This window comes from Myxine glutinosa, chromosome 2 (assembly GCF_964187855.1).
Source record: "Myxine glutinosa chromosome 2, kmMyxGlut1.1, whole genome shotgun sequence".
Taxonomy (NCBI): Eukaryota; Metazoa; Chordata; class Myxini; order Myxiniformes; family Myxinidae; genus Myxine; species Myxine glutinosa.
The window spans coordinates 122,009,439-122,021,689 of NC_136262.1; the positions used below are offsets into that span (position 1 = coordinate 122,009,439).

The 12,251-nt window shown below is 47.7% G+C and overlaps 1 protein-coding gene across 4 annotated transcripts in view; it reads right to left on the minus strand.

The window, feature by feature from the left end:
• LOC137421316 (uncharacterized) overlaps positions 1 to 12,251 on the minus strand; it is a 137,119-nt gene that overhangs the window by 36,386 nt on the left and 88,482 nt on the right. For 3 of the 4 annotated variants that reach the window (XM_068107234.2, XM_068107236.2, XM_068107233.2), the window contains exon 16: positions 5,204 to 5,710. In XM_068107234.2, the coding sequence (XP_067963335.2) occupies positions 5,204 to 5,710 (507 nt within the window). The remainder of the gene's footprint in view (positions 1 to 5,203; positions 5,711 to 12,251) is intronic. The other variant, XM_068107237.2, reaches the window with a different exon arrangement.

Sequence of the window (12,251 nt, forward strand, 5' to 3'; positions counted from 1 at the left end):
CAAAGCTTGAGTGACAGAACTTCTTGGAGAGGATTATTCAGAAAGTGGATGGGAGGGTTGTCCAGTCGGTCTTTTTGGAGAGACATCGTAAGAGTGTGAGATTTGTCAGGATTGAAAGACATGTTCCACTTGTTTGCCCAGTCAGTGATTTTGTCCAGGTCAACAGAGAGCGAGGAGGCTGCAGACTGCCGATCTGAGGGATGAGGAATGGAGCGGCAGAGAGTGGAGTCATCAGCAAAGAGACAGAGAGGATTTTCAAGAGAGTCGGAGAGATCATTGATGAAGACCAGAAAAAGCACAGGGCCCAGAACACTGCCTTGCGGAACTCCAGCCTGAACAGGAAGAGGAGATGAGAGAAACCCATTCAGGACCACACGTTGACTACGATGAGAGAGAAAGTCTGCCAGCCATGCGTGGAGATTTCCATGGATGCCAAAAGAGGAGAGTTTGGTGAGCAGAGCGGGGTGCCAGACCGTATCGAAGGCACGTGATATGTCGAGGGAGACAGCTCTAATTTCCTGTTTGGCATTGAGGACCTCCATCCATTGTTGAGACAGCAGAAGCAGCATGTCCAGAGTAGAGTGACCTGATCTGAAACCAAATTGATGATCAGAGATCAAGCCATTGGAGAAGAGGAAAGATTTCATATCCGAAGCAATGATGGATTCCAAGACTTTGCTGATAATTGGGAGAAGGCTGATTGGTCTGTAGTTGCTCGGATCTGTTTTTGCACATTTTTTGTGTAAAGCGGTGATGTTGGCTGATTTCCAAGCAGATGGCAGTTGACCTTGAGCAAAAGAGAGGGTGAAGAGAACAGAGAGAGGGAGTGAAAGAGTAGAACAGGATTTTAGGACACGTGGGCTGATGCCGTCAGGTCCATTTGCAGAATGAGAGTCGAGGGTTGACAAACTTTTCCACCTTGTCAGGAGGAAAGGACACAGAGTCCAGGAGCAGCTGGGTACGACTGGGTACGGTGGGTACAGAGAGGGATGGGTTTGGGACACAAGATTTAGAGGCAAACACAGAGTTGAGGCATTCAGCTTTTTCACGTGCGGAGTCAGCTGTGTAGCTGTTTGAGGCAAGGGAGGGGATGGAGAGGGAACAAACACCAGAAACAGATTTGACCAGACACCACCAGGATTTGGAAGAGGGAGACAGCTAAGAGAGTTCGGTCTTGAGAACGGAGAGATATTGTTTCCTGGCTCTCCTGAGGGTGGACACACACTTGTTTCGGGCTTTGTGAAAGGAAATAAGATTTCCTTCCGTTGGATTTGCTTTCCAGGAGACGAAGGCAAGTTGTTTCTGGGCAACAGCCTCACCACAAGATTCCGTGTACCATGGACGGGAGGAAGGGAATGACAACTGAAGACGAGATGGGATAAATCTGTGCATGAGAGAGAGCAATTTACTTTGGAAGAATTCCCACGATGAGTTGATGTCAGAGGTGGTAGAGGTGGTAGAGATGGGAGACCAGTCCAGATGATTGATGTCTGCTTGAAGACCGTGCCAGTTGACCTGAGTGAAATGCCAGACTCGTCGACGCTGAGGAGGCTCCCTGAGAATGGTCAGAGAGATGTCCACTTTAACAAGCACATGATCAGATGAGCCGATTGGAGCAGAAGAAGAGCAGCAGACATTTTCAGGAAAGTTAGTCATAACCAAGTCCAGAAGAGAAGATGCTCCGTTGACTGAGATCCGGGTCGGGAAATTGACAGATTGTGTCAGTCCCAATGAGTCGCAGAAGTCCTTTGCTGAGGGGCCATGGCTGGTGAGAGAGGTACCCACACCCAGCCAACTGGCATGGTGACAATTGAAATCACCACATATGAGGAAGAGAAAGTTGGGATGAGTAGATAGAAATTGGTCCATATTATCAGACAGCGAGATGTAGATGGAGTCATCACTGTTTGGTGGACGGTACAACACACATATGAACAAGAGGTGGGAGCGAAGGGGAAGCCGTAGCCAGAGGTATTCCTGGGGGTGAGGTGGAGAGAGTGCAGTGCAGGGCGAGTGAGGAAGAGAGTTTTTGATAAAGATAGCAACCCCACCTCCAGGACGAGGCTCAGGTCCTATCATACCGGAGGAGGGAGTAACCCGGGAGAGATACTAAGGAATCAGAGACATCATGAAGGAGGAAAGTTTCTGTTAAGCAGATCACGTCTGGTTTGTCAAAAGCAACCTGTATGGAGAGATCAGTTAAGTTTGAACGAAGGCCCCGGATGTTTGAGGTCCATACCGTTAATGAAGAGGAAGGGGGAGCATCGGATACAGAACAGGGGGGAGGAGGGGTAGGGTAAGATGTGGAAGAGGAAGAAGAGGTAGGGAGAGCTGTTGAAGGTGTGTCAAGAGATTTCAGAATAGCTCGGAGAAAGGGAAGGATGGGGCGGACAAAAGGTTTGATGGTGATTGGGTGAGCCACAATGAGGTGTTATTTGAGGAGGGGGAAGAGCGAAGCAGGAGGTTGGGGGAGATGGAGGTGAGAGTTGGAAGGGGGAAGAAGTGGGGAGGACGCTTTGAGGAGGAGGGGTGAGGGGGGAAATGGAGAAGAAATGAGGGTGGGGAGATTTGAAGGGGAGGGGCGAGGGGGGAGTTTATGAGGGGAGGGGCGAGGGGGGAGTTTATGAGGGGAGGGGTTAGGGGGGAGTTTAGGAGGGAAGGGACAAGGGGAGGGATTTGAAAGGGATGGGAGATGGGGGAGATTTGGAGGTGAGGGGGGAGTCTAGGAGGGGAGGGGCAAGGGGGAGTCTTGGAGGGGAGGGGTGTGGGGGGGAGTTTAGGAGGGAAGGGGCAAGGGGGGAGATTTGAAAGGGATGGGTGATGGGGAGGATTTGGAGGGGAGGGGCAAGGGGGAAGATTTGAAAGGGATGGGTGATGGGGAAGACTTGGAGGGGAGGGTTGATGGGGAAGTTTTGGAGGGGAGGGGTGATGGGGAAGTTTTGGAGGGGAGGGGTGATGGGTTTGGAGGGGAGGGGTGAGATTGGATTTTGGAAAGTGTACGATTAATGGGAAACGAACAATTATTGCAAAATGGGTTTCTTGTGACCTTCGAGTTAAAAATACGTTTAAGGACGCTGGATGGGGGGTGGAGTGCAGGAGAGTTTAGGGAATGTAGAAAAGAGGCACTGTAAGGCCGAGAAAAATATATTTCCGGTCTCTGGTCAGCGCGCGCATCGATTTTGACCATGCGCATCAACAATTTTTATTTTTTCAAATTTCCAACGGTACCTACAACAGCGAGTGCCTGTTGTTGCCGGGCCGGCGCGTTATCTCGGGAAATACGGGTCTGTGAGGGTCGCCATTGATATCGACGTTCGCGCACGGTTCTGCTCGACAAAACTTCGTTTAGTTTATTCAAATCCAACCAGCCGTTCCAAAGATATGAGTAGTTTTGTGTGCCGTGACGTCATGAATCCAATCGGCTGGATATTGTCATTTATTGAAACGAAGACGTTCTTTGTCGGGTTCGTGTGAAGCAACCGGAAGGCCTAGAGAGCTGCGGATGGTCTCGTTAGTGAGGCCTGGATCCTATCTCGTTTGTCATGAAGTTGTAAGTGTCTGTGATAATCTGGTGGACTGGGAGAAGAGATCATGGGAGACCATCGGCCTGTTAGACCACTTGCGCATGCGCAGTGTTGACGCGATTGACGCATTGGAATGTTTGACGGTGACGCATTGGAATGTTTGACGGTACGGCGAGGCGATCTCGAGAACGAAATGGCAGTCTATAATATGCTTGAAGAACTTAATGATTTTCAGAATAAATACATTTTAAAATAACTTACGCTTGTGTTCATTATTTACAAAAAGGCCTACCAGTCCCATTGGCCGTCTTTAATAAATTTGTCTCTGGACGGCGCCACGGCAGATGAGGAAGACCGCAAGGCATGAGGACACAAAAAACACCTCTATATGTGCAATCCATGCTTTTCAAAAAAAACCAAAAAAAAAAACCACGTCGCCACATCAATTCTGGAACTTTGGTCTGACCAGAGACCAGCAATATATTTTTTTCGGCCTAAGAAATGGAATTTTTTTTTGGGATGAATAGATTTGGTGAGCAAGTCGAAAGCAACCTTTTAGAGAAGAAGAAAAAGGTGTTATAATATACGACAGAATACAGTTCTTATTTACTGATGAAATTTTACTGATGTTTATACATTTTTTAATGTTTTTGTTAATACTTATTTATTGTTGTCAAATATAATAAAAACAAAAATCCTTTTATTTTATGAAATAATGTTTTGTATCTGTATTATTATTATTATTATTCGTGCTATTGCCTATTGAAGCCCTCATATACCGCTCATGAGTCGGAAATAACGCTGTCAGGAATGCGTCTCCATACAAACAATGGTGTGATGATTTTTCATTATTATTGAAGTTCTCCCTAAGCAAGGGTGATCGACACTAATTTGTAAAGGGCTACAAAGAGAAGGAAGAGGAAATGTGAGCTAAACCTCCACCTCGTCCTGAAACGAGGAAACCACCTTGCAGGACCACTGTGCAGGAGGGGGTAACTCGGCCAAGTGGAAAAAAAAAAAATCAATGTTCCGACCCCGATTGGCTCCCGAAGGGAGGTCACCCACCCTTTGTCAGGTGTTGTTTTAAGTCCTGACAGGGTTTCACAACCTTTCACGACAACCCGACCATGCGGCAGGTAGCACGGGGTGGCATATTCCCAGTGGCAGTCCCAAAAGACTGTTCTGACCTAAATGATCCATTTTAGCGCATTTTGGATAAGCGCTCCCTTTTCCAGGAACACATCCTGAGCACTAAGCAAGGTAAAACTGCAATGGGAAAGCAAAGTTTCTCCTTCATTTTGGTCTGTAGAACTTTGAATTTTTTAGCAAGCAAGATGTCTCCTTGGCTTTTCCTGTCTTGCTTGGTGTGTCACTCATGGTTTGCATCAATGCTCAGGTGTGGTGCAACATCTACAGCCAGAACAATCCCTTCATCGACACTGGTGCAACGCTCACCTTTGTACTCTTTAAAGGTGGTCAAGCTCCCCCTTTCCGGACTACGCCAAATACATTTTGCACAGCACTTGGTTCCCATTATATAACCAAACCTATTGAATTGAGGACGTCAATAAAAACGGGTTTTACAAAATAAACACAAGATAAAAAGATACAACAACTGACTTTCTTCAGCAACTACTTTCAACAGTAATCAATCAACATGTTGATGAAACTGGTCTTACTTGTCGTCCAGGTTGTGCTCCCCCTTGTCCAAGTCTGCTGGCTGGACCTCCTAAGCCCCCAAAGCCAGCAGCCGTAGCACCTCCGCTAGCTGCAAATCTTTGCGTTTCCATCAATCCATTGGTGAGCTGTTGGAGGCATGCCAAACTAAAACTTCCGGTGGCCTGGTTAAAGGTGGGGAAGTCTGGGCGAGGGGCCAAAGTCAAGTTCGAGGACAACGTCGGAGCGAGCGCACTGCCGGTCCCATAAGCTTCAAAGTCCGAGAGGCTGGGGCAGTACGAGCCCTGGCAGGCAGCTTGGTGACAGGCTTTGGATGGGTGATAAGCGCCCTTCGGTGGAGCTATCTGATTGGGTGAAGGAGCCGGCGGGCGAGCGGTGGTACGAGCTTGCTGTTGATTGGCGGGAAGTTGGTATGGACAGCGCGAGTGAGAAGTCTTTGTCGGGAAGGTGGGAAGAGGCTGCAGGGGAGGGGTATGTGCATAAGGGATAGGGGTTGGTGGAACCTCAGACTGGGGAAATGGGGAGAAATTGGGGATTATATGGGGAGAAAAAAAAATTAAAAACCAGGGAGATGGAGTTGAGGGGAGCATAACTGGAATTAGAACACACGTCATTGTACACATTCTCAAACTTGCACAGATAATTCTTAAACAAGATGAACTTCTACTTTTATACAAATGTGACCTGCCACCATGAATTGAGTTCGGAATAAAATTAATTAACATCTATTTTTATATCGGCACAAAAATGCATAAATAAAATAAGTCACCATTTCAAGAGTGACGGAATATTTATTCTTGAAAAATAAGATAAAATAGAATAAGAAAGAAATCATATTGCAGACCCTTGCTGGGACATGCTTTTGGTGTTTTTTTAAGGCTTTTGTGTTTTAACAAATATGGCGGCCGAACCACATGACTGATGGCGTCATCATTATTTATTCTTTTCTCCACCAATTTATCCCGAGATGACGCTCAAGCAATTTCATATTGATCAGAAGTTTTGTACTTGTCGAATTATGATGTCATAATGAAGGCAACGATGACATCATCATTACCTCCGCCACCAAAGGTGGATGGAGGTTATGTTGTCAACCCTGTCTGTTTGTGAACAAACTATCTCAAAAAGTTGTGGACAGATTCTTTTTTTTTTTTTATCTTCTTTTTTTTTTGTATACAAGATCTACGCCCGTGAAGGAGCTAACATGAATCACACAAAAAGTCAAACCGACACAAACCAACACACAAAACAACATAAGGGGAGCGGTACACAAGATGGGGAGAGAGGGTGAAGGACACAAACACAACATTTGAGAGCAGGCACATCGAGAGAACTGTGGGAGGGAGAAGGCTTGGGGGGAGGTGGGAGAGGTATAAAACATATGGACACTGCAAGGACTTCCAGGAAAGAAGTTGGAATTTTGAAAAAGTGTATCTGGGGTGAATTAGCGGGGGTAGAAAAGATCAAGGTTTTGGATGGGGGAAGATAAGAGATGGTGGTGAACAGCTGTTTTAAAGACCTGGATGGAGGAGTGGGATTGAAGGGAGTGGGGGAGTTTGTTCCAGAGGTGGGAGAAAAGTGGAATGAAAGAGTGAAGGTGAACAGAGAGTCTTGATTTTGGCAGTTTAACCATAAGAGGGTTGCTGGCAGATCTTGTGCGACCTGAAGGAATATTAGGGGGACAGAGCACAGAGAGAGCTGGGGGAGCAAGGCCGGAGAGGAGTCGGTAGAAGACAGAAAGACCACCAACCTGCCTGCGGTGAGAGAGTGAAAGGCCCTCGGAGTTAGCTTCATCACAGGAGATTCCAATGATTCTGAACGCTTTGGTTTCAACAGCGTGAAGACGAGCTCGGTGTGAGGCAGGAGCACCAGCCCAGAGGGGAGAGCAGTATTCCATTGAGCTGCGGATGAAAGCCTTGTATGTGGTGAGGAGCTCAGGTGTGCCAAGGAAAGACTTCGCACGACGGAGGATGCCCAGTCGGCGACTGGATTGGAGGCCAGCTTGGAAATGTGGTTTTCCCAAGAAAGATCATGGCAGATAGTGAGACCCAAAAGCTTGAGCGACAGAACATCTTGGAGAGGATTGTTGAGAAAGTAGATGGGAGGGTTTTCCAGTCGGTCTTTTTGGAGAGACATTGTAAGAGTGTGAGATTTGTCAGGATTGAAAGACATGTTCCACTTGTTTGACCAGTCTGTGATTTTGTCCAGGTGTGCAGAGAGTGAGGAGGCTGCAGACTGCCGATCTGAGGGATGAGGAATGGAGCGGCAGAGAGTGGAGTCATCAGCAAAGAGATAGAGAGGATTTTCCAGAGAGTCAGAGAGATCATTGATGAAGACCAGAAATAGCACAGGGCCCAGAACACTACCTTGGGGAACTCCAGGCAGAACAGGAAGGGGCGATGAGAGAAATCCATTCAGGGCCACACGTTGACTACGACCAGAGAGGAAGTCCGCAAGCCATGTGTGGAGATTTCCATGGATACCATACGAGGAGAGTTTGGTGAGCAGAGCGGGGTGCCAGACCGTATCGAAGGCACGTGATATGTCAAGGGAGACAGCTCTGATTTCCTGTTTGGCATTTAGGACCTCCATCCATTGTTGAGACCTCCATCCATCCATTCCCGGTGTGTACCCCAGTTTATAATAGGTACACCGTATCCCTGCGTGTCGTAAGAGGCGACTGAGGGTTGGCGTCAGGAAGGGCATCCGGCCATAAAAACATTGCCTCAAAACAGGGAACCATGATTGTCATGGGGCCCGCAAGGCTAACCCCCGCTCCAGCGGGAAAAATGGCCTTAAAACGATCATTCATTCATTCATTCATTCATCCATTGTTGAGACAGCAGAAGCAACATTTCCAGAGTAGAATGTCCTGGTCTGAATCCAAATTGATGATCGGAGATCAAGCTATTGGAGAAGAGGAAGGATTTGATATCCGAAGCAATGATGGATTCCATGACTTTGCTGATAATTGGGAGCAGGCTGATTGGTCTGTAGTTGCAAGGATCTGTTTTTGCACCTTTTTGTGAAAAGTGGTAATGTTTGCTGATTTCCAAGATGCTGGCAGATGACCTTGAGCAAAAGAGAGGGTGAAAAGAACAGAGAGAGGGTGAGATAGAGCGGCAGAGCAGGATTTTAGGACCCGTGGGCTGATGCCGTCTGGTCGAGTTGCAGAATCAGAGTCGAGGTTTGACAAAAACTTCTCCACCTTGTCAGGAGAGAAGGACACAGAGTCCAGGAGCAGTTGGGTTCGACTGGGTAAGGTGGGAACAGAGAGAGAGATGGGTTTGGGACACAAGATTTTGAGGCAAACACAGAGTTGAGGCATTCGGCTTTGTCACCAGTTGAGGCATTCGGCTTTGTCACGTGCGGTGTCAACTGTGTAGCCATTTGAGGTGAGGGAAGGGATGGAGGGGGAACAAACACCAGAAACGGATTTTACCAGATGCCACCAGGATTTGGAGGAAGGAGACAGGTTTGAGAGTTCATTCTTGAGTGTGGAGATAGTGCTTCCTGGCACTCCTGAAGGTAGACACACACTTGTCCCAAACTTGGTGGAAGGAACTGAGATTGCCTTCAGTTGGATTTGCCTTCCAAGAGGCAAACGCAAGTTGTTTCAGGGCGACTGCCTTATCACAAGATGCAGTGTACCATGGACGGGAGGAAGGGTAAGGCAACTGAAGATGAGATGGGATAAATCTGTGCATGAGAGAGAGCAGTTTGCTTTGGAAGAATTCCCAGGAAGAATTGATGTCAGAGGCAGTAGAGATGGGAGACCAGTCCAGATGATTGATGGCTGCTTGCAGACCGTGCCAGTCGGCCTGAGTGAAACACTAGACTCGGCGACGCTGAGGACGCTCTCTGAGAATGGCCAGAGAGATGTCCAATTTAACAAGCACATGATCAGAAGAACCGATTGGAGCAGAAGAAGAGCAGCAGACATTTGCAGGAAAGTTTGTCATAACAAAGTCTAGAAGAGAAGATACTCCATTGACTGAGATCTGGGTCGGGAAATTCACAGATTGTGTCAGTCCCAATGAGTCACAAAAGTCCTTTGCTGAGGTGCCATGGCTGGTGAGAGAGGAACCCACACCCAGCCAGCTGGCATGATGACAGTTGAAATCGCCACATATGAGGAAGAGAGAGTTTGGATGAGTTGATAGAAGTTGGTCCACGTTGTCAGACAGCGAGATGTAAATGGAGTCACCACTAGTTAGGTCCAAAACTTCAATTCCGTGACCATTTTCTGGCTAGTAAGGTTTGACGATTGATTTGACTTCTATTGACATTTTATAACAAAAATAGCCTCTATGTCCCTCCCAAAAATCCCGGCATTTTTCGCCAGAGGCCCGAATCCAAGATGACCGCCGGCACTATCTTGAAAAATTAAGTATCCTTCTTGCAGGAGCGGGTACTCAGTAAGAATACCTCCCTTCATGCACCTGTCCCTCTGAGTAAACGCTTGACATTTGCCAAGATGCCAGACACGGAGAAGCCCAGGGAGGAACTCAAAACGAGAGCTGCTGAAATGGAGCAGAATGCTCTCAAGGCAGTGATCAACCTGGTTGAGGTCAGTCATCTTGTGGACCTCACTGAGTTGCTGGAACATCGTGTTGTTGAGGAGTGTGTGGCTTTATTCCACTCCAACGGAACATACAGGAAGACACAGAAGAGTAAGCTCATCCAGAAACTCTCTCTGCAATCTGTAGATCTGCCGGAACCCTACACCGCTCTCATCGACATGGGCATGATTTGGAGGATGGTATACTCCATCAGCAGAGGATCGACAGACGCAACATGGCACCCCATACAAGTGGTCAGACTATGTCCACAAGGTGTCTTCCATCATCCTTGCCCGCCATGGTGATGCTGAACGTATCTTCTGTGTGAATGACCCATATGACACACCATACTCTACTAAAGATGACGAGCGAGACCTGCGGGTACAGGGTAAGGCACATATACCCAACACCTACATGAAATTGAATGACCCCTTCCCTTCTGCCCAAGCATTCAAAACACTTCTATGTAGCGTCAGCAACAAGGGGCGGATGCAAAAGCTGATATGCACCTACCTGACAGACCTTGCAGAGAGTGTTGATGCAGAGATTGTCTACTCTGTTGGCTCCCACTGCACCAATTTGTCAACCCAGCAACCAATGGAGAACTACAGCTTTGACCAGTCTGAGGCTGATAGTCCTCTTTTCTGCTTACGCAGTTCTGCGTGAATCAGGCTACAGTGGCCCTGTTGTCATTGATACCGCTGATACCGATGCCTATGTCGCGGCAGCAGTCATCTCGCAGCAGCTGCCCGGAAAGCTCTGTATCAAGAGGAAGAAGGAGACTATCTTATGTCATGGCCTGGTTAATGACGAGATGGCAGACTGTATTGTGCAGCTGCACTGTATGACAGGCTGTGATGCCAACTCAGGCTTCTATGGCAAGGGTAAGAAGTTGGTGTATGACCGGGTGGCGAAGAGCCCTGTGGCTCGACGGCAGCTCTCGCTGTGTGGAGATAGCCTTGACCTTGAGGAGGAGGTGCTAGAGGAGCTCTTCCAGTTCACACGACATGTCATCTATGGCGACGAAAAGAGTAGCACCATGGCTGAGGCCCGTGCAGCAAAGTGGAAGACACTGAAAAACAAATCATTTATCCGTCTCCCTCCAGATGCAGACAGCCTACGCCAACACTGCCTCCGAGCAAACTACTTGGCATATCTTGTGCGTCATCCCTCCAAGAAACACCACCCCTCGCCACTCGGACATGGCTGGGAGCTGGTGGGTGGTCGCTGTCGCCCTGTCCGCCACACGCAACCTGCTCTCCCGACACATCTACCTGCACCAGGGCCAGCTGAAGAGAGTGAGGAAGATGAGAGCCAGGAGGGGAATGAGGAGCGAGATGATGATGTACAAAGGCGGGGAGATTCATCGGAATCTGATGATTCAGATTCTAGTGAAGCAGAATGCTCTGATTCGGACGAATCATATAATTAAAGGTCATATTGATTAATTACTTCATTTGAAAACTGTTCAAGTCACAGCTATTAAAAATAGCTTATTTTGAAGTGTAATGAGTTTACTTGTCATGCAATCATCAATTACTTTACTGCAAGATATCCTTATGGAGGTAGTTTCTTTAACATGTTTAAGCACAAAAGTTGCATTTTCGCTCGACTGGATGGTGGCCATCTTGGATTTCTGGGTCAAAATAATGTCATAACGTCAAACTAATGTCAGATTCGGAATCCTCGTGGTCAAATTACCCAAAAAAGTGTCTTTGTACGTGATTCTAGGTGTTCTGGTTCAAAACTTAATTTTTCAAGATAGTGCCGGCGGTCATCTTGGATTCGGGCCTCTGGCGAAAAATGCCGGGATTTTTGGGAGGGACATAGAGGCTATTTTTGTTATAAAATGTCAATAGAAGTCAAATCAATCGTCAAACCTTACTAGCCAGAAAATGGTCACGGAATTGAAGTTTTGGACCTAACGACACTGTTTGGAGGACGGTACAGAACACATGAACAAAAGGTGGGAGCAGAGAGGAAGCTGTAGCCAGAGGTACTCCTGTGGGTGGGGTGGAGAGAGGGCAGTGCAAGGCGAGTGAGGAAGAGAGTTTTTGATAAAGATAGCAACCCCACCACCAGGACGAGGCTCAGGTCTATCATACCAGAGGAGGGAAAAACCAGGAAGAGATATTAAGGAATCAGAGACATCTTGAAGGAGGAAAGTTTGTTGAGCAGATCAAGTCTGGATTGTCAGAAGCAACCTGAATGGAGAGATCAATCAGGTTTGAGCGAAGGCCCCGTATGTTCGAGGTCTATATCGTTAATGAGGAGAGAGGGGGAGCATCGGGTGCAGGAGAGGGGAGGGGAGGGGTAGGGTCAGATGAAGGATGAGAGGGGGAGGGAGGAAGAGCAGTTGATAGTGTGTCAGAGAATACAGAAGAGTTACAAGAAAGGAAAGGATGAGGACGAAGGGTTTGATGGTGATGGGATGAGGCACAGTGAGGGGTTCTTTGAGGGGGGCAGAGGAAAGTAGAAGGTTGGGGGA